This window comes from Hyalella azteca, unplaced genomic scaffold, assembly GCF_000764305.2.
Source record: "Hyalella azteca isolate HAZT.00-mixed unplaced genomic scaffold, Hazt_2.0.2 contig10118, whole genome shotgun sequence".
NCBI classification, from domain to species: Eukaryota; Metazoa; Arthropoda; class Malacostraca; order Amphipoda; family Hyalellidae; genus Hyalella; species Hyalella azteca.
Genome location: NW_025940165.1, coordinates 167,511 through 190,154, shown reverse-complemented (window position 1 = coordinate 190,154; position 22,644 = coordinate 167,511). Strand labels below are relative to the sequence as shown.

Genomic DNA, 22,644 nt, shown 5'->3' with positions numbered 1-22,644 from the left:
TATATGTCGTATACTGCGAGTTTTTTCCCTTTTAGTAATGGTTGTTAATGTTCCTCTTTGGAAGCTATTTCCTTTGATTTAGTCGAATATGTTTTACGATATAAGTATTAATCTTTATTGTAGGCATAATTCATCACACACTCATTTTTGTATAGGATAATGGGTTGAGGACATTTCATGCATCGTCACTAAATTTTCACTAAATTGTAAAATTTCTCTTGCACATTTCATCATTTCAATGTAAAATATCTTCAATTTGTAGCACAATTAAGCATTGGAAAAGTTATAATAAAAGACACAAAAATTGGATAGTCACACTTCGGGTCCTCCATTATGCTGGTGCGTCTCGGTTGAAATATTAGCACTCAAGAATATTTTTGTGCTTTTTAAATTCATTTGAAGTCAGGAGTGACTAGGTAAATAAATTCAATAATAAATTAATAGGTTCCTCCATTTATATAAATTTATTTCAAAGAAATAAGTTTATATAGTTTATAAGTTTATACGTATTAAAATTTGCAAAATTTCTCAAATTGTCTCCTAACGGTTTTTTATGCAGGCTTCCCTCGTTGCCTGCAATCATCCTAATTTTTTGTTACACAAAAAAATTTGTTTGGTAAATTAATTAAGAGAAAAATGAAATTAATAAACAGATAACGATTACGACTCGATCGAATCTATAATACAACGACCAGCACTTTGCCATTATAATGTTCCACCTTAATATTCATATATCGCAACAGTAAATATGCATTGCAATATGGGTGTTGACTATATAAAGGTTCTAGTAATTATAGAATTCTTCGTTGTGTGAACTTCCCAAATTAAATTCTCTTTTAAAAATTTAAATAATGCTGGCAACTCCCGTAGTTTAGCTATATTTTATTGTTTTATTCATGGGCATTTTCTATATCATGAAAAACAATAGAGAGGTTATTTCTCACTAATGCAGAGAGTTTCCCTGTGAAATAGTTAAGTCTGCTAATTTTTTTGCCGCTTGCATGTAGTTAAGTTAGTTAAGTTAGTTTTTTTTGTTGTTGTTAAGTAAGTTAATTTTTTTCGCCGCTTGCATGTGTACTGTGAGTAACTTAATAATTTAATAAACTTTTTTTAGTAAACGGGAATTAGGAAGATTTTCAAATACGAGTGGAAGTTCACTTTCACACGGCATGTGCTGCGACAGCTGATCTCCGACTCCTATAAAATTAATATAAAATGACAGTGTCATACACTAAGGACGTCGTCAGCAACAAAGGCTTAGGTTGCTTTCTGAAATTGCTTCTCAGGTTTGTATATAATTATATATATTTAATATACATATATATAATTATAGATAATATTATATTCATATAATATTTCATATTATATTCATAACTATATATAATTATATTTTTAAAGTAAACAATAGTACAATGGAAATATGTTTGTTCTATTTCAATGTTCTATTTCAATACTCATGATTATGAGGCTAACTATATTGTTGTTCAGATGGCGAGGCAGCGTCTATAAACTCATCTGGATGGACCTGTTGGTCTACCTCACATTCTACTTTGCACTCTCTTTTGTCTATCGGTTTGCTTTGAATGATTACGGCAAACAGTGAGTAATTTTGTGTCTTTATTCTTTGACGGTCTGATATATATGTTGTGTTATTCTTTTCATAATTCACACTTTCTCTCACATTGTACATTGTGCTTCTAATGTTCATTATTATTCAGTTTGTTCGAGCAAGTGTCCCTGACGTGTTCAAGACATGCGGAGAACATCCCGCTATCGTTCGTGCTCGGATTCTTCGTATCCCTCGTGGTGGGGCGGTGGTGGGATCAGTTTCGTGCGATACCCTGGCCAGATACGCTGGCTCTTTTCGTCTCTACATCACTTGCAGGAAATGTACGGGGTTTTGAAAACGTAGCATGATCGAAATATATTCATGGAAATTTTGTTTTTAAATAGGGTGCTGGAAACACGCATCTATTAAAAAATTATTTCATAGAACTTCCATCCGACACACTCGTTGGGAACAACCCCTACACATTTCCCATCCCATTTGTCAAACCGTTTATCGCTTTTACAATATTATTGATAACACAGAGATAATGGTATGAATTTGACCTCATCTTGAGGCAGGACAGGAGGGGAAGGATGATGAGGAGGACAATCCTGCGCTACATCAACTTCTCCATGTCCTTTACCTTCTCCATGATCTCGCCTATAGTCAAGAGACGATTTCCTACTCTTGCGCACTTCGAAGATGCAGGTACGACTTGATGAAACAAAATTTTCATTTTGGACAAAAACGAAGTCGAAACGGTGTAGCCTAACTGCTTCAGCGTAAATTGATAAATCCCGAGGCCGTTACATCAAAACTAGCTCAAGCACACGTAACGGCCTATGTACACGTAGCGGCCTACTTACACGTAGCGGTTTAAGTACACGTAGCGGCCAATTTTCCGTCCGTGATTCAAGGGTTTAATTTGAAAAACCGTCCGTGATTGGATGACGGAGATGCCAATTCGCAAGTATTTTGGATGGAAACTGGCCCTAAGGACAAGACTTATAATATAAGATTTTGATTAGGTATTATTTAATATCCTATTAGAAATCTTACATAGAGGAAGAAGGATATATACGATCGTCATTCATGAGTCATTAGCAACAGGAATTGGATTCGGTTGTTTGTGCACACTTCATTGATAACCGATTTCAAAAATATCGTTTCGGTCGCAGGTTTCATAACAGGAAACGAGCGGCAGATCTACTCGCGCATGTCAGAGCGCACTCCCCACACTCTCTACTGGATGCCCATGGCCTGGGCAGGAGCTTTGGTGTGCAGAGCGAGGAAGGAGAACAGAATCAAAGATGACATCGCCATGAAGACAATCATTGACGAGATAACCAGACTTAGGAGCCGCTGTGGATCCCTGCTTGGCTACGATGCCATCAACATACCACTGGTCTACACTCAGGTCTGGCGAATAATAATGGTTACATTCCCACTTTAATAACGCATGACATAGCAAAATTTTAAACATTTTCTAAAATGCATTTACAATTTTAAATGATGATATTTGTGTCATTTTTTTCATTGTTAACCCTCTACCGCCTGACATGAGTAACCGGAGCAATATTGTCACAAGCCTACTTCCCAAAAAGGATACGTTCTTAGTAAGCGCAAAATGACTTGCCGCCACGTACGATAACTTTAAAATGTTTTCTGTTGCGTACAAACGTCCTCAGGTTGCTATACTCAATAGTTTACATATAATTTAAGTCGAAAGTTATGTTCCTGGAGAGTGACATACGGTGGTAGAGGGTAAAGTTTACTCGCAACATGCATCCTGTTGGACCAATTACGAAGCTTTCAAATGGATTTTCTCGTAGATGGTGACATGGGTGGTAAACGCGTTATTCATCACTAACCTGTTCAGATGAGTTGTATCGCAGGTAGTGACGTGGGCGGTGTACGCCTTTTTTCATCATGAATTTGATGGGCCGACAATTTTTGGATCCAAGCAAAGGCTACGAGAAATTCCCTATCGACTACTACTTCCCCGTCTTTACAACGCTGCAATTCTGCTTCTACATGGGATGGTTGAAAGTAGCTGAGTCGCTTATCAATCCATTCGGCGACGACGACGATGACTTCGAGATGAACTTCCTTGTTGATCGCAACCTGCAGGTGATTTAAATATTTATTAAGGTTAATTAACCAATTACCAATTACAAATTCATTAGAAGAATAACTTCGGGTGATCTAAGGCTTACTTTGGAAATATTATTATTGGAACATGAGGAACAATGCTAAAATAAAAAGAAACCAGTGGTTTTCAACCACGGGACAAGATTTTCATTTCGCTTTTCGCCCTAACCACTTGGATTGGTGACAAGATAAAAGCCAGTCATCAGACTATTTTTATCAATAATTTCCAGTTTGAACTTACACCTCGAACACATTTTAGTGCCGCCCGCAGACGACGAATTAGTTAAATGAATAATTTATGTTGCAGAGACCTTTAGTGGATGGTGACTCATGTGATGTAACGAATTTTAAATTAGTAGTATGAACACAATGTCTAATAGTGCTGTTTATCTTACTTCCTGTAAAGGCTGTTATGCTGGGCAGTAGGTGAATACCTTTCACTGCAACATTATTTGATGGCCACGAAGCAAATACGCTAACTGAATTATATTATTTAATTAAAATACCCCAACTGAATTATATTGATTAATTTGAATAAACTGACGGTAACTCAATTATAAATTCTCATAGTAAAAATGTCAGAGAATAATTTTATCCACAAAATTCCACTCTCATATTTTGTAGTGCGTTTACTTGCATTTTGCTAAAGCTTAATTATTTTTGTTTAGGGGATCATAAAATTTTTCAATTATTATTATTTCGACTGATGTTATTTTGTCGTGTTTCTTTTTCTTCAAGTTGTGGCCAACTCCGATAAAGAAACGATCAAGATTTTTACGATTCCCATGAGTTCTGACGAAGAAGGATCAATGAAATGTGGATTAGAAACTGATGAAGATGTGGAAGAAGTTCCAAATATGTTGAGGAAAGCGAGTGCGGTTTCGCACGACATGAATGTCGCTACGAATTCAAAAATCGATGACTTTTCATTGTCCATTTAAGGGCAATGAGTGACACGCAGTACGACGGAACGCTTAGAAAAATGAAGCAAAATGAATATTGTCACAAGGGCGATAAGTTTCTTGCACGCAGTTCTGAAACGTCCTCAACTTTGTCACTAAAATTCGGTCAAGAGCTCACCAATCAGGACTAAGATGCATTGATATTTGGACAACGTGTTACTCTTTTCTGTGAGTGGAACCACTTGAATCGTTTACGTCAGCAGCGTAATTGTAAATTCAGAAAAAAAGGTCTAAAAAAAATCGCGGAGAAAATCTATCATGCAACTAATGGAGCTATTTTCCTCTAGTGCATACCGGTTCTGGAAATACTATTTATAATCAAATTATGATAGTGGGTATAATTATTTTTGTGCAGATGATCTTCGTTCAAAAGCACTATGTACGATTTGCTTATAAAATTATATGGTATGCATTATTTCTAGCACGCGAAATTTCTTAAACAATCAAGCTAATAGTACTTGCCTGAATAAACTACAATAATCGTGGATTTTAATGCAAAACTGTCTATTATTCAGCATTTTATTATTTATAGCCATTTGATTTTTTGTCTCTTCAAGTAACTTCATTGCTCAAGGTCAATGTTTGAATTTTAAGCGTCTTTTCAGTGAAGACGAAGAGTAATTTTTCTTCGGTAGTGAAACATGTGCTCTCTGATATATAAGTATATAGTATTAACTTAATTTCATTTACCTCAGTGAGAATTACATTGAAAAATTGAACGATAATTTCTAGTTACACTCACTCAATTAAAATGACTTCGGTAGCATCGCAAATAATCCGTCAAAAAGCAATGCAGCAAGTTGTGACGTCTGTACACGTACAGTGTACTTGGTGCAAGTTGTAACAGCAGTACAGTGTACTCGGTGCAAGTTGTAACAGCAGTACAGTGTACTCGGTGCAAGTTGTAACAGCAGTACAGTGTACTTATCAGTCACAGAAATTATTATTAATCTGATTTTTTTATCAGCCACCTCAATTTAACTTTTCATTCCTGAAGATCGTCGATAAATCATAAATATTCGGTCACTTTACCTGCCTCTTGCCACTCACTCTCCAAGAACAAACATATTTGTTTTCATTGATAGCCCTAAGTTTGTTGTTAAACATTAAAAGGGAAAATGATTCTCATATGTTTAGTTGGCCGTAAAAATCCAAATATGGAAGGAATACTTAACAGAAACTTCATTTTAATACTTTCTAAGTTTGTGCACCGAAAGATTTTGAGCTATAAATATAAAATTAGAAATAAATATTGATTTTGTTGCTATTACTATCATCAATAAATTTAATCAATTAATCTATTTCATCTATACATAGGCATTTTACGTAGAAATAAGTAACTTTTATGAGGAACCAAAATTTTTATGGTCCGTTATTCGTGGAAAATTCTTCGCATTTCTTAAATGTTTAATGGACAAGAAAACCACGATTTTTGCGGTGCATTAATAATAACTGATTTATTGAACTGTCATCAAAGATTATAAAAAAGAGTTCAGGATCAGGGGCCCTCGACCATACTAATGTCGAGGGCCCTCAAAAAAATATGTAAGTCATATTGTCCAAATAGTGACAATTTATTTCCATCAGCACGTTTTTTATTTCCCTCAGCACGTTTATTTCCCTAAAAACGTTTTTTTACCTAGCCAAACTAGGTCAAGATGACCCACAAGAGGTAAAAGAGTGTATCAAAATTTGGACAATATCTCACTCATTTCCTTGAGTGTGATGATGCATATGATGATGAATTCATGACGTAATTTTTTTCATTAATTCACTATCTCAATATTCCATCATTCTTGCCGTTCCGTAATTGAAAATTCTCATTAAGGTTCCCTTACTAAAATTCAGTAATCATGTCAAAGTATCACAATTGGTCTCAGTAATATCAAGATAAAACAACAAAAATACAAGGAATGGCAAATAATCCATAGAGTTTTATATTGCAGTTAGCCGAATGCATTTATAGTGTAACAAATGAAACAACAATGATGCATGAACGGTGCGTGGCACGTAAACGGTGCGTGACACGTAAACGGTGCGTGGCAAGTAAACGGTGCGTGGCACGTAAACGGTGAGTGGCATGTAAACGGTGCGTGGCACGTAAACGGTGAGTGGCATGTAAACGGTGCGTGGCACGTAAACGGTGAGTGGCATGTAAACGGTGAGTGGCATGTAAACGGTGCGTGGCATGTAAACGGTGCGTGACACGTAAACTGTGCAAATTACAGGTGCGTTTAGGCTAGCAAAAGCTTTACACAAAACCTACGTCTACAATACAAAGCTTTCAATAAATAAAACAACAAGACAAGAAGGGCCATATGAAAAATAATTAACTTGTAATATTATGGAGGACATTTTAACATTTCACAATATGATTAAAGGCTGCCTCTTTAAAAAGATTGTGTCATGGCAGATTAATTTTTGGCAATGTTGCATTTTGACGCACACTTGGTCTTAATAATTAAATGTTTCAAGCAAACTCTTTTAAGGATCTTTAAATGAACTTCCGTTTCAAAATTACAATAAGCGAGATATCATTTAGCTATCAATTCCTGATTTAGGTAGATGTTCTTGACTAATTGATGATTGGCGTTGAAGTTATAACTCCAATGATGGCCTTCATCGTCATATTATTATCAGTATTTTGTGATTGGCTGATTAATCAATGACATGGGAGTAATCACTCCAACCATCGCCTTCATCGTCCAATTGTTGCGACGAGTTGTGGTTGGTTTATTGCTGACTGACAATAAATTTATAATTAAAATCACCGTCTTCTTCATCACATTTTAGCGGGGGGTCATGACAGCGCTCGGACTGTTTGACCTCAGAAAAGTTCACTTCGCTTAATAAATAAATCAAGGTAATTAATCAAGTTCATGAAGCTACAAGATTCTTGCCACTCTCCATATAGAAGACGAAAATTTGCTCTAAAATTTACTACTATAATACACTGAATCAGAAAATAGACAAGACAATGACGCTCAAACTCTATTCTACGAGTTTGAAAATGAACGAGAGAAATGTGATAGGGAATACAAACAACTACAATATGCTAAGTTTGCTATAAGTCTTATAACGTTATAACTCCTCACAGCACGGCAGTGGACCGATTTCGAGTTATTTATAATTGGAGATGAGAATTGTATGCGATATGAATGTGTTTGTTTAATTAAAGATCAGAGAATGCTTTTCATTGATGATCTTCTTGTTCGCTTTTTTAATGAAAAAAACTATTAAGGGATAGGAACATGATTTGTTCAACCATACCAATATTTAAGTAAATATGTGAATAAAAATACAATATATTTATAGAAACGGATTAGTATGGAATTATATCATTGGATAGATTGGATATCATAGATAGATTCCGATGAAATTTTCCGCGATCACGAAAAGTTTCATTAGAAGAATTCTTGTGTATAAAGTGTTAAAGGGTTGTAGAAGCTCGCCAATTAAAGACTCATCTATAATCCACAATTGAATGAATGACAGAAATTCAATTAGTTTCGTTATCTTATCATAAATTAACATTTAAATGCGCGTCTCTGTTATTATTTAACTGAACGATTCACCCGACAAATAAAAAAAATTGCATGATGGTTGTGAATGTCCATCTTTTCCCATGAAAAAGATATATAAATATGACCTTTTATCGCTATTTTCATGGCTCACTATCACCATTGCAGGATCACTATCGCATGTACCTGATCACCAACGCTATTACTGCATCACGCAATCGTCATTAATCGGTTGTTTATCCGACAATTGCCATTATTGAACGCAAGTTTAACCGATAAATACAATTATTTATCGCAAGTTTTCCAATAAATACAATTATTTATCGCAAGTTTAACCGATATATTCAGTTATTTACCGCAAGTTCAATCGATAAGAATTAGGATTCTTTATCGCAGGATTATCCGATAAATACAGTTATACATCGCAAGTTTATCCGATAAATACAATTATTCATCGCAAGTTTATCGCATAAGTACGATTATTTTTCAACTAAATTCCTCAGGGTGAAGGCATGCAGCTCAGTCGCTCGTAGGCAGCGCGCTCTAGCGCCTCCCGATGGTCAGGGTGGGCGATAGCGATGAGTTCGTACGCGCGCTGCCGTAGATTTTTTCCGAAGAGGTAAGCGATGCCGTACTCAGTGATGACGTAATGAACGTGTGCGCGTGATGTCACCACACCGCCACCTGGATGCGTGTGAGGGGACTTATTTTAAACTAAATTTTAAAGAGTCATGGAACATTATTTAAAATTTAAAGTAAAAATTTCATGAAAAATCGCTCTTGACAATTATTGTAATTGAAAGTATGTAATAAGAATCGTAATTAAACATTGTAATTTAGAATTAAAATTAAAACATTGTTGTGAAAAAACTGAAATTAAAAATTGTCGTCAAAAATTGAAATGAAAAGAAATTCTAATTTAAAATTACTATTTCAGTTGTCGGTTATTATAAATTAAATGTATATTTTCTCAGTTTTTTTAACGGAGATTGCCTTAAATTGAAAATTATAATTTAAAATTACTATTTTTAGGTATAGATCAATTAAATCAATCAATTAAATTAAATCAATCAATTAAATGTATATTTTCTCCGTTTTTTTTTAACGGAGACTACCTTAAATTGAAAATTGTAATTTAAAATTACTATTTTAGGTATAGATCAATATAAATTAAATGTATATTTCTCAGATTTTTTTAACGCAGACTACCTTAAATCAAAAATTATAATTTAAAATTACTATTTTAGGTATAGATCAATATAAATTAAGTGTATATTTCTCAGTTTTTTTAACGGAGACTACCTGAAATTGAGAATTGTAATTTAAAATTACTATTATAGGTATAGATCAATATAAATTAAATGTATATTTCTCAGTTTTTTTAACGGAGACTACCTGAAATTGAAAATTGTAATTTAAAATTACCATTTTAGGTATAGATCAATATAAATTGAGTGTATATTTCTGATTTTTTTAACGGAGATTACCTTGCTTGACGAAAGGGACAATTTTGGACTCCCCTCTTGAGGTGGTGGAGGGCATGGCCAGGATGGGCTTCCCCAGCCCGTCCCTCCCCACCGCCGCCCCCCGGATGAAGTCCACCTGCCCACCCACACCTGCACCATATTTTTAATATTAATTGAAAACATTTTTGTAATAAATAGAACAAATTTTCAACATAAATGGACCTAATTTTCAACACAAATATGTCACATTTTCATCATAAATAGACCGCATTCTCAACATAAAAAGATAACATTTTCAAATAAATAGACCCCATTTTCATCACAAAATATACCATATTTTTATCATAAATAGACCCCATTTTCATCATAAATAGACCATATTTTCATCATAAATAGACCACATTTTCAACATGCACAGACCCCATTTTATCATGAATAGGACACATTTTCAACATAAATAGACCTCATTTTCAACATAACTAGACCACATTTACAACATGCACTGACCCCACTTTCATCGTAAATAGCACACATTTTCTTCACATCCTTATATTCGGCCCGCATCGCCGGGTAATTTGTCACTTAAATTCGCGGCGATCAAGAAATTTCTTCTAAACTACAGAACAGATTTCAACGAAACTTTGTATATAAATACCTAACCGCTCAACGGTGATGTTTAGCTCGTGACAATTTTTCTATTTTGCTTTCGTTCGCGAGTTATACAGATATAGGAGGAACGACTGGCTTTTCTACCGGCCGGTTTAACCATGAGCCTTATACGTCTACGTAAACGGCTCTTACGTATACGTACGTATAGCCGTATAACTCGCAAACGAAGGCAAAACGAAAAAATTGTGTACATCACCGTTGCTGAGGTTAGGTATTCAAATACTAAGTTTCGTTCAAATCTGTTGAGTAGTTTGGAAAAAATTTCTTGAATATTGCTAATTTAAGCACGTATTGCTGTTTAAATCACGAATGAAGGTGAAATGAAAAAAAAAACTCGCGAACGAAGGCACAATCGAAGAAATTTTCACGAGCTAAACATGGCCGTTCGGTAGTTAGGACTGCAAATTCAAAATTTTGTTCGAATCTGTTCAGTAGTTTGGAAGAAATTACTCGATCACTGTGAATTTCGACCCGTATTGCCATATAACTATGGCAAAAACAAACGATGGTAAAATTCAAACTATTTTCACGAGCAAAACATTATTGTTAGGTCCTAATGAATACGTGTACCAAGTTTAATCGAGTTAAGTTCATTAGTTTGAGATATTCCTTGATCATTGAATTNTGGTGCCGATGTAGGCAGGCTGACCTGAGTACAGCTTGGTGCCGATGTAGGCAGGCTGACCTGAGTGCCGATGTTGGTAGGCTGACCTGAGTAGAGCTTGGTGCCGATGTAGGCAGGCTGACCTGAGTACAGCTTGGTGCCGATGTAGGCAGGCTGACCTGAGTATAGTTTGGTGCCGATGGAGTCCGACACGACCTGCCCGGTGAGGTCTATCTCGATGCAGGAGTTGATGGCGGTCACCTTAGGGTTCTGGGCGATGACGGGCACGCTGTTCACGAACGACACGTCGCACATCACTGGAGGGGATGCGGGAGCGATTATGAATATTTAATTCATATGTAATTCCTTATTAAAAGTTATTTTAAAATGACTAAATATTATTTAATTGCTATTAAATTTGAATGTTATTATATTATCATATAAATATTATTCTAAAAATATAAATTTGAATAAATTTTCTTTAATTGGTTTTTAATTAAATTAAAGTTTTTAAATCTTATTTAAAGTTATTAAACAATAGTTAAACGTAATTGTACATTGAATATCATCAAATAGTCACCATCACGCACATCAAAGCAGCCTGTGCTGCTTGAGGCCTTCGTAAACTTATTTTTAAAATGAGTTTTAACAATTATAGAGTGAACCTTTTTGTCAAAACAGACATAACCATTATTTTGCGATACAATTATTGAAATAGCGAGCACAATTATAATTATGGAGAAAATTTATTTGAAAAGTCAATATTTTCACGTAAACTTATTATTATAGTAAGCACAGTCTTGATTTATCCGTATTTCTAAGTGCAACTAACCCACAAACGGATTATTGTCAACGAAGTCAAATAGTTTTCTTGTCCCGACAAGAAAGCTTCCCGTTATCTTGCCGGGGTGCGTAACCTTGTATGTGTTAGTGACACATCCCGCCTCCACCAAATCCACCACACCATCGCTGAACATCTCAGAGTGGATCCCGAGGTCCTTGTGGTTCATCAGCGAAGCCAGAACTGCGTCAGGTATGTTGCCGATTCCTGGGCATTTAATTGGAAATTTTTGCATTGGTACTAATTTTTTATTAAATATTGTATAGTGTAAATACAAATGATTGATTAAACATTAAATTATTGTTCGACGCATCCACAGGCACCTGAAAGGCATATAGTTTCGTCATAGAATAAGTATAATGTACTGAAAAAATAATGCATGAATTAGTGAATTCATTTATAAATTAAAGATAATACGGTACTTATGATTAGAAAGCATGTGCACCCTAAGTCACTTAGACTCTCAGAGATCAATAGGCTCTAGGAAGACTGAGTACACTAGAATGTGAGCTTATATAAAATATAGGAAAGCTAGTCTAGCAGGATTAACCAGCCTCACCGGTCTGCAGGGTTGCACCGTAAGCCAACTGGTTGTCTGCAATGAGTTTCCCGATGGTGTTACCCTACACCTCACCGGTCTGCAGGGTTGCATTGTCCACCACAGGTTGTCTGTAATTAGTTTGCCGATAGTGTTACCCTACACCTCACCAGTCTGCAGGATTGCACCATCCACAACCAGGTTGTCTGCAATGAGTTTGCCGATGGTGTTACCCTACACCTCACCAGTCTGCAGGGTTGCACCGTCCACCACCAGGTTGTCTGCAATTAGTATGCCTATAGTGTTACCCTACACCTCACCGGTCTGCAGGGTTGCATTGTCCACCACCACGTTGTCTGCAATTAGTTTGCCGATAGTGTTACCCTATTCCTCACCGGTCTGCAGGGTTGCACCGTCCACCACCAGGTTGTCTGCAATTAGTTTGCCGATGGTGTTCTCCACGTCTGAGCGCTGTTTGGGTTTATGTTCAGGCAGGCTGGCCAGACCATCCACCATGCAGTCGAAGTGACTTTTATGGACCACGCCATCGCCAAACGTGCGTGGCATGCATGGGTTGACCTGTAATCCGGTGTTATTTTTCAGATACTTTTAATTTATACCTTTTTAAAAATTAGGTTCATCTAAAATCGGGTATTATTCAATAAAGTTTTTGTTAAATAGCCTTTAAATATCTATGGGTTCATCTGTAATCAGTCATTAATCTTTACAACTTTTTACAATACTCTTTAAATGATAGGGTTCACTTATAATCAACTATAATCGTCCATATTTTTTATTAAATAGCAATTAATAATTAATCGTAATTGTATTTATCTGTAATCAGGTAATATCATGCAGCCGTTTTTGTTATATACCTCATAAATAATTGTATAAATAGTGGTTCAGATGCCGTAAATATTAAAGCGAGGTTCTACACAATGCAATATTTATCATATTTTTCAAATCTTCAATAAAACCGAGCAGACCTGGCCAATGATGTACTTAGCATTCTGGATGGCAGCTCGGGCACAATCCACGCTTGTACCCAGGGAACAAAAGCCATGTTTGTCAGGCGGTGACACCTTTGGGTACAAACTTACGATTAAGTTATTGTAATTATATTCACTACATTTCTTACAATTTTGCGACCTGCCAATGATTTTTGGGTCTGTGTCTTTAGAATACTTTGCTAAACCTTATTAATTATAAAAACCGAATCTAAAATTTCGTTATTCTACTTCTAGGCACGCACAAATATCTCTCACATCACCCTGACTGAATGACCACATTAATTTGTTCTAGCTAATTATGCAACAGTTATACATCAATATTGATATCAGTAGTTTACTTAGAAACATACATTAAAATTAAATACCTTAATTATATACGTACCTGTACGAGAGCGACGTCGATGTTGATGATCTTGCGGTGGAAGAGCAGCGGGATGTCGGACAGGAATATAGGAGTGTAGTCCGCGCGTCCTGCGTTGATGGCCTTACGGCAGTTGGCGCCGATGAAGAACGAGCTGCTCCGGAATATTCCTGGTGATGAAATTGTTAAATAGAAGATATATAGCTGCAGAATATTTTGTCGCGTAAGTTGAAAAATAAATTTCGAATTAAATTTTGTCGGATGAAAATTTTGTCAAGCAAAATGTTATTCATTTATTATTTTATTATCATTCTTAATTGTTAATCATTCCCGATCGACAGAAAAAGATGGTATTACTAAATAATTATTGAGATAGATTTTGGACAAAGATTTACATTAACTTATATTTTTATTTATCAACAATATCATATAATAATATAGCGATGTCAGTTTTCATAAGGCTATGGTGACCTATAGCCGATTCTTAACCACAGGTCCCGAATTTTCGCAACTAGTTGCATGTCTCGCACCCCAGACTTGCTCCTTCGACCTTATACAATGTGTTTGACTTCCTGTATACAATGCAATGGGACGCTGTGTGTTCTCACCGTCACACTCAGGCTTGGTGTATGGAGCCTCGCCCTCTGTGTGGATGTGACACACAGTGACATCCGCTAGCTTGTTGGTGATGCCGTGGCGGGTGAGAGCATCCACCAGCAATAGGGGTGTCGCTGCAGCCCCGTGGATGAACACAACGTCCCCTGAGTGAAGAAAATTACATTCACTACGTCACCTGAGTGAAGAAATTACATTCACTACGTCACCTGAGTGAAGAAATTACATTCACTACGTCGCTTCAATGATGAACAACAAATTCATCGCTTCCCTTGAGAAAATTCTAAATACTTTTGTACAATCGCGCTCTTTTAAATAATAATCAATATATATTTATAGTAATACTTTTTCTTGCTATGACAAAAATTTCTTAGTGATCTGACTTCATAATAAAATCAAAGTTTATATTTTTCTCGATATGACAAAAATGTTCTACAGACCTGACTTGACAATTGCCACTGCCTCGTCTGCAGTCTGCCACTTCGGCTCCCGCTTGAGAGGGTGGAAAGGTTCGTGGGAGTAGGTGTAGAAATTTCTGTACTGCGACTGTTTTTGTTCACATCTACCATGTCGAAACACTGGATTTTGTGTGAAATTTCGACTTCCTGACCAAATGTCACTGCGGTTAATTGCAATCGAATTTTCTCTTCGTTTCGAGAAAAATTCTGTGGCAGCTGGTGGATGTGACACACAGTGACATCCGCTAGCTTGTTGGCAATACCGTGGCGGGTGAGAGCATCCACCAGCAATAGAGGTGTCGCTGCAGCCCCGTGGATGAACACAACGTCCCCTGAGTGAAGAAAATTACATTCACTACGTCGCTTCAATGATGAACAACAAATTCATCGCTTCCCTTGAGAAAATTCTAAATACTTTTGTACAATCGCGCTCTTTTAAATAATAATCAATATATATTTATAGTAATACTTTTTCTTGCTATGACAAAAAGTTCTTAGTGATCTGACTTCATAATAAAATCAAAGTTTATATTTTTCTCGATATGACAAAAATGTTCTACAGACCTGACTTGACAATTGCCACTGCCTCGTCTGCAGTCTGCCACTTCGGCTCCCGCTTGAGAGGATGGAAAGGTTCGTGGGAGTAGGTGTAGAAATTTCTGTACTGCGACTGTTTTTGTTCACATCTACCATGTCGAAACACTGGATTTTGTGTGAAATTTCGACTTCCTGACCAAATGTCACTGCGGTTAATTGCAATCGAATTTTCTCTTCGTTTCGAGAAAAATTCTGTGGCAGCTGGATTATGTCTAACTAGAGATGAGAATTTTTTTAGAGCATGTGGCCTAGTTGTTTGCGTAAAATTCTCATCACAAATTACGAGAAGTGAACTTTTTAACTGGGTAATGAGGCGGTTGTATAAAATTGAGGAATTAATTATTTTAAGCGACCGCATGATTTCAAATGCTGTAAAAATAGAGGAAAATAATTTTTATTTCCGGCATAATTTTTCTAGTTCAGTTCTTTACAACAATTTTAATGGTACACCAAATAAATACGTAATTCATCGTAGCAACTGTGTTATTTATTATAAAATATTCATCAGAAGTGCTGAAAAATCATCGTAATGCACAACTAAAGATAATGTTGAAATCTAAGGAAAAGATATTCCTGAGTTTCCTTATATAACATTGAATATAAATATTACAATTCAGAAGCCTTACAACAATCAGTGGAAATTTTGATGATTAATCATTCAGAATGTTCCTAATCAACTAAGAGCGCTCAAAGCGAATCAGATATTAGAAACTATTGTAACTAGATTTTCATGTCATTCAACTGTTTTATCTTTTTATTATTTATTTTTACGAAATTTAGAGATTTTATTTTATTAGTCAATTGTGTATCGAAAATTCGGATTCGCTCATTAATTATACTGTATATATTTGGCAACGTGATATAGAAATCAAAATTTCACAGAGACCCCCATATTCTTAAAACCCGAGGGCTTGGCCCCGTTTCCTTTTTAGCGCATTTTCTCATTTATGGAAAAAATTCACTATTGTGCTCCGTCCGTCCGTGACTTCCCGTTTTCGTCGACGAGAAAATGCGCTCTTTGTCACTCACTGCAGTGAGTACTGAGTTATATTTTTTTGAAACCTGGGGACTTAGCTCCGTCCCCTACTTTCTTAAAGCTGGTGACGCCAGTGCAAGAAACTTTTTTGAATAACATGATGGACACTTTCATCAGGAAAAAGTCAAATCAAAAATCGGTTAATGGAACACCTCTATGCTGGTAGAGAACTGCAAGACGGGGGTAAGAGAACGTCCACAAACTGTGTACATGCGAGCATCTCAACGCCCTAGAATGTCTAGCGCGAAATAACTTTACATTTTCATTGTAATCTATGTATAATAAATGCATAAACATATAAACGGTACAGTAGATTGCATAATATCTTGATCTAATTAAGCAATTTCAATCTGATCTTCCAATTCAGCGCGAAAACTGAACAAGAAAATCCATATTCTGTTATACCACAGAAAATAAGTTTAAATTTGTTGTCCAGTTTTACAGCGACTTCGCATGTTCATAACTTCGAATACAATAATTTTAGCAATTAACACAGTCTTTGATTAACCCAGCCTTGCTTTTAAGTCTTCCTCTCATTGTTGTTTATAACTTTCTAAATATATAGTTAGTAATTTATATGTAATTATGTAATATGTATGGTGCTGGGATCGAAGTTGTGATAGCCGGCAACCGTCAGGATCCTATTTCTGGAGCTTTGAGAGAAGTCTTTTTCTGTACAAATGTTTCATGAATTTTAAAACTAAAATACTGCTGAATAAAATTGATAAATAAATGTATTAATTTATCTAAAATTTATCAATAAAAATAAATAAATTGTAGGCGCGTCTTTGTCTAACAAATGGCCGACGGCGTTTTTTACGCGTACGGCATTGCGAAACAACATTTGACCTTGATAGGTCCGTGTGACATTGAGACTACCATTACATACGATGAACGAAATAGTGAATGGTGAAGAGAAGTTCGTATGCAGAATTTTTCAGGGCTAATGAGACAGATTCTTTTACAAAGAAAAAGAGAAAAAACACAATATTTCACGCTTATTTTTTATTTTAATTTAGGTGTCAGCAGCCCTTCATTTCAATGCGCGCTTGTTGAAACAATTTTTTGTATTCGTTTCGTCTCGAAGATAAAATAAATTGGCATTCACCTTGCTTCGACCATTTATATTTGCGAACTCGGTTATCATCTGACAACGGTAAGTTTTTCGTCATAGTTCATTTCAACTTTAGCATATTTTTTCCCTTATAAATAACAGTTTTCTATACAAAATTAAATTATCCATACAGTTTTCACATGTAGGAGTGTTCAACACATTCAAAGAGTTCACAGTGAGCAATACTTATAAATTAATTAACTTGTGATATGTATTCGCACGAACGCGGACGCAGCGCGTCTACACTGAAGGTGCGAGCCAACGACCGGCGAATTGTGAAGAAGCTTCAACATTGTATATGCGTTAAACTCATCAACAAACATTTATTAATCACTGAATTCAAACCTGACGCATTTTAAATATTTTATATTAGAATTATTATCTTATTATCATCGTGTATATTAATCAACACAAGTAAAGATGGATAAAAATATTCCGATTTCTTGAAGAAATTCGCACTGGTGTTCCTGTTAATCATTTTCACTGCTTCTAATCCTCAAATTTATCAAGCATCAATAACTATTCAGTTGACCAGATAGAAATCCCAATTAACATTTTGAAGTATTAAACTTAATGAGCGATTAAAACGTTCAATTGATGGTAAAAAACATGAATAAGACGTCAAAAACATGAGTACGACTGCTTAGTCTTGAGTGAGTGCCGCAACTGCTCAGCTGTTGTCTGCTCGTGCTGTGCCGCTGTGCTGCTCATGCGCGGTACTTGCTTCAGTAATATAGAAAACGGAAATATTGGAGGGCAGACTAAATAGAAAACAAATATCTTCTATGGTGGACTGAAGAAAAATTATTGTGTACACTAAATAGAATACTAAGATCTTCTATGGTGGACTGAAGAAAATATTGATGGATAGACTAAATAGAAAACTAAGATATTCGATGGCGAACTAAATAAATTAATAGAGGGTAGCCTAAATAGAAAATTAAATTAAGATGTTCTATGATGGACTAAAGAAAATATTATTGTGTAGGCTAAATAGAACACTAAGATCCTAGATGGTAAACTAACGATGCCGCAAACAATATAAGAAGGGAAATCAGATTGCGAAGTAATGAAGTAAATGAGATAATTGCAGAAAAACATCAGAATAAATTATTGATGTTTTCCTCCCTTTTTTACCTAGTTATTGACAATACCAATTTAATCTTTATTTACCAAATACCAATTTAATATTGAATGATGAATGAGTTGGATCTGCGTTTAGGATTTCAACGGCACATTCTATGATAAATAATTATACCACTTCCCTTCTAATCTTCAAAGATTTTTCCATAAAAGTTGTTCACGCTCCATCAATCTCGATTCTTTCAAAAACGTGAGCCTCCGAAGCTCATCTGACGACTCCTGGCATGAAAAATTTAGTCCTCGCTAGCGCGCGGATTAAATTTTTTCAAGCTAAACGAGCGTTAATCCCTTTTTTCGCTCCTTTTTTATGGGTGGATTTACTTTATTGAGTAAAGCGATCTCATGTGGACGGCAAAAAAATCGTGCAAACGCAGAGGCTCTATTGCAAAACTGCACGGCTTCGCATTAACATTCGCTTGACGTATTATTCGGATTTCTTACATAGTTTGCTCTTGATTCCTACATTTTAACCTCTCATAATTTTATAACACCCTTTTCTTTTTGCAAATATTAAGTGCAATACACAGGATTTCAATTAAAGAAAAAAAAACAGAAATCTCTGTTAGTGGAACAGATATCTCTTCCGTTAATAGTTGCTATCAAACGGTATTGGGAGCCCAAACAGGTTCCCCATTTGACCGAATTTCACTTTGGATTGTTCACCGTCACCAACAAAGGGATACAATGTGTACACAAGAACACTTCATTTATTGCGGTAGATCTGCCAAAGCGTTGGTGGTTTGCGGCACAAGGCAATATTACCTCGTTGGACTAACGCAACTGCCCATTGTGCCGCCACTGTGAGAACAGCCGCTGCATTTCCCTTTTGAAAGCCTTGGATATATTTTCTTTTATTAAAAACTGCCTGGAGAAGGCGACTTAGCGGACTGCGACTTTAATAAAGGGGAGAATTCTCAAGCAAACATGAGCAAGCGATTGTGTTCATATTTTTACCCGTTTTATTTTCTTTTCAGAAAAACTTATTCAGGTATGTTATTGCGCGATAAATTTAAATGTTTGAATGTTGGAGAATATTATCAAATAAAAATAAGTAAAATATGTAAAGAGTATTTTTCGATCAGAAAGACACACACGATCTTAAATTTTTTATAAATTATCTCTAGCCGATAATCGATTTTTATCGACCATACAAAAAAAGTTACCCAGAATCTAGGAGGTTATGCAGTGATAAATTATAAATTCTATTAATCCCTGCAGAAACTAATGCATAAAAAGATTTTGTATTGTAGTGTGTGCTTCTACTGTACAAAGCAAAAAGCAAAAACTTAAATCTTGAACGCTGGAAGAAATATTTTTTTACGAGTGCCATCAAATTGACCTTCACACAACCCTCATATACAACAAAGAGTGCGCGCGAGAAAATTTTGACAATATATCATGTTAGTTACTTATATTCTACACGTAAAAATATGTGATATTGACGAATTTATTCATGCATGAATATGGATATAATGGCTTAGACGATGTAACTGTGCGATACGCGTGTCGTTTACCAACTTAGAACCAGATTGAGTTAACTCAACTCTCAACGTTCAATTACGCGAACTTTCAGATCTGATTTCAGACTTTCAACCGCAGTGAAAATTGTTCTTTTATAAATTGTCTTACGCCAAGAAATTGTTAACATCAAAAGAGGGAAACTGAACAAGTAACGCATTTACAGGAGCAATATAATTTATATTGTAGCTCAATGAACGAAGCTTTAAAAACCTTGCTTGCAAGGCAAATTGTTGTTAGAGATACGAGTCCGCCATAGAAATATCAATAACATTTTTATTTTACACCAATGCTCTTTATTTTTAAAAATTCATTGTTTTCTCTGAAATCCTTTCTTTGTAACATTGGTTCAAGTTTTCGCGAGAGTTAATTATTTTAAACCTTATTGTGATTAACATGTTTGAGCGATGAAACTTGTTTTCGGTCTTTAATTGTATCATATGTGGACGACAACATATTGGCGACATGTTTACGACATGTTTACGGTCATATAGCGGCTTCTTATGTCACAACGAGCTGTCCATTTTGACTGAAATGCAATAGTTTACGACTGTAAAGAAAGCATTCTACACGCAGAGTAACTAATCAAACTTTGTCCAAATTGTAATGTACTTTTGCCCATTTGTGGGTCGACTTGATGAGTTCGGCCTAGCAAATGGACGTATCACGCACTGCTCGTACTGTAGGTATGTTAGAAAATGTGTCCCTATTTGGAAAATATGAGGCTTTTCTTTTTCTGAGTGCTAGGAGTATTTGCGACTCAAAACACCGGATTACATAACAGAAAAAGTGATCATACTTCCTGAATATATATTAAGTAATTAGCTGAAAAGGAAATTAATTACCTTCATTTTAAAAGTTAAAATTCGCACTCAGGCGTATTTAAAAGAACGTTTTACAGCTTCACGGAAAGCTGTGAAGCAATTAATAATTATAGGTGTTAACCTGACTAATTTTAAATTAAAATTAGTAAATAGCGTGATGAAATAGATTGAACTTCAACACCGTGGATTTTTGTAACATTTCATTCGATTCGAACAGTATTATAAGTATCTTCATTGGTAGAAATGAAATACAGTTTATGTACTCCTAACCGATTATTCATTAATAAATCAATGAGATAACTATGCAATAGTAAAGGTTATTGCAAGTTTAGATGATGGCTCGCTATTCTAGGTCGGGCGGGCAGCTCTTGTTGGTTGGGTAAGCAGGCCGGTTTACTTTTTTAATAGCACGAGAAAAGTGTCATTGTTTGGAAAATATGAGCCGTTTCTTTTTCTGAGTTCTAGCGTTATATGTTGGTCAAACCACCGGGTTATATACTGGAAAAAGTAATCGTATTTTCTGAATAGATAGATGTTAAGTAATTAGTTGAAAAGGTAATTAATTACCTTCATTCCAAATTTTAAAATTCGAAATCAAATGGATTTATAAGAACGTTGTAGAGCTTCACGGTGAACTGTGAAGTAATTAATAATTGTAAATGAAAACCTGACTAATTTTAAATTAAACCTAATACGAGGTGTGATGAAATAGATTGAAGTTCAATAACATGGATTTTCTTAAGATTTCATTTGATTCGATCAGTATAATAAGTATCTTCACTGACAGAAATAATGTGAAGTATATACACTTCTTACTGATTAATCATTAATAAATCAATGATATAATTCCGCAATACTGAAGGTTAAAGCATGTTTAGATGATGACTCGCTATTCTAGGTCGAGCGGGCAGCTCTTGTTGGTTGGGTAAGCAGGCCGGTTTACTTTTTTAATAGCACGAGAAAAGCAAACTTGCGAGGGGAAAATAATTGCTTTAACCTTGGACCCAATAGTTCGGTAGTCAGGACGCTTTCAATGCAAATGAATAGGGCAAACGATGGTGCAAATGAACTTTTTCGGCAGAGAGCACTCGAACATTAATGAATGTTTTGCATAACTTCGGCGATCACGAAACTAAAATGAAATTCACAAGAAATTTATCATCATTAACCTTGCTATCATCACATATCAATAACGGCAAAAAAATTCTCGCTCCAAATCCATGCAAACTTTGATCTTCACAGCACATTATCAACAGATCAGCGGTTCAACATGATTTATTGACCTGGCCAGTTCAAGTGTTGAGCAAGGAACACTCTAAACATTACCCAGACAATGTTTTCATAAATGCTTGCATCATACAGGCAGCATTTGTCTCACACAGATGTTATATTAATTTAATTTTAATTTTCTTTTAATATCCATACAGTGTTTTCCCACAAAAACATTTTTTATCATACAGGGATTTTACTGGGAATGTTTGCATCATATAGGCAGCATAAAGGCAACTTACATGCGTTGTTTTCATGCCACATTATAATAGAAAATTTACACGACCCTACATAATTTCCGTAGCAACATCTGTTTAATTAAAATAATTTGTTTAAGGATTCGATTTATTTAAGTATAAATGCTCTAGATTGAGGTCCGACCAATTAAATTATAGAAT

At 35.4% G+C, this 22,644-nt stretch overlaps 2 protein-coding genes across 2 annotated transcripts; one reads left to right on the top strand and one right to left on the bottom strand.

Annotated features, from left to right (window-relative positions):
* The first annotated feature begins 1,083 nt into the window (after positions 1–1,083).
* Positions 1,084–3,688, top strand: LOC108679826 (bestrophin-3-like). The gene is given in 7 exon segments (XM_018168554.2): positions 1,084–1,286; positions 1,489–1,599; positions 1,719–1,890; positions 2,128–2,257; positions 2,728–2,966; positions 3,445–3,468; positions 3,470–3,688. Coding segments are annotated over 7 exon segments (966 nt in total). The 5' UTR covers positions 1,084–1,215.
* Positions 3,689–5,936: 2,248 nt separating this feature from the next.
* Positions 5,937–15,742, bottom strand: LOC108679829 (4-hydroxybutyrate coenzyme A transferase). The gene is made up of 9 exons (XM_018168557.2): positions 15,310–15,742; positions 14,281–14,433; positions 13,694–13,842; positions 13,288–13,383; positions 12,697–12,880; positions 11,755–11,970; positions 11,102–11,239; positions 9,671–9,799; positions 5,937–8,867 (listed from the first exon to the last, which is right to left on the bottom strand). The coding sequence occupies exons 1-9, from the start codon at positions 15,698–15,700 to the stop codon at positions 8,683–8,685; spliced, it is 1,641 nt and encodes a 546-aa protein (XP_018024046.1). The 5' UTR covers positions 15,701–15,742; the 3' UTR covers positions 5,937–8,682.
* Positions 15,743–22,644: the final 6,902 nt, after the last annotated feature.

Coding starts and splice junctions, on each gene's coding strand:
- LOC108679829 (XM_018168557.2), bottom strand. CDS start 15,700: ATGCGGTCGCTTAAAATAATTAATTCCTCAATTTTATACAACCGCCTC. Junction 13,384..13,693: donor TCGACGTCGCTCTCGTACAG/GTACGTATATAA, acceptor TTGTACCCAAAG/GTGTCACCGCCTGACAAACA. Junction 11,971..12,696: donor CGGTGCAACCCTGCAGACCG/GTGAGGAATAGG, acceptor TTAAATGCCCAG/GAATCGGCAACATACCTGAC.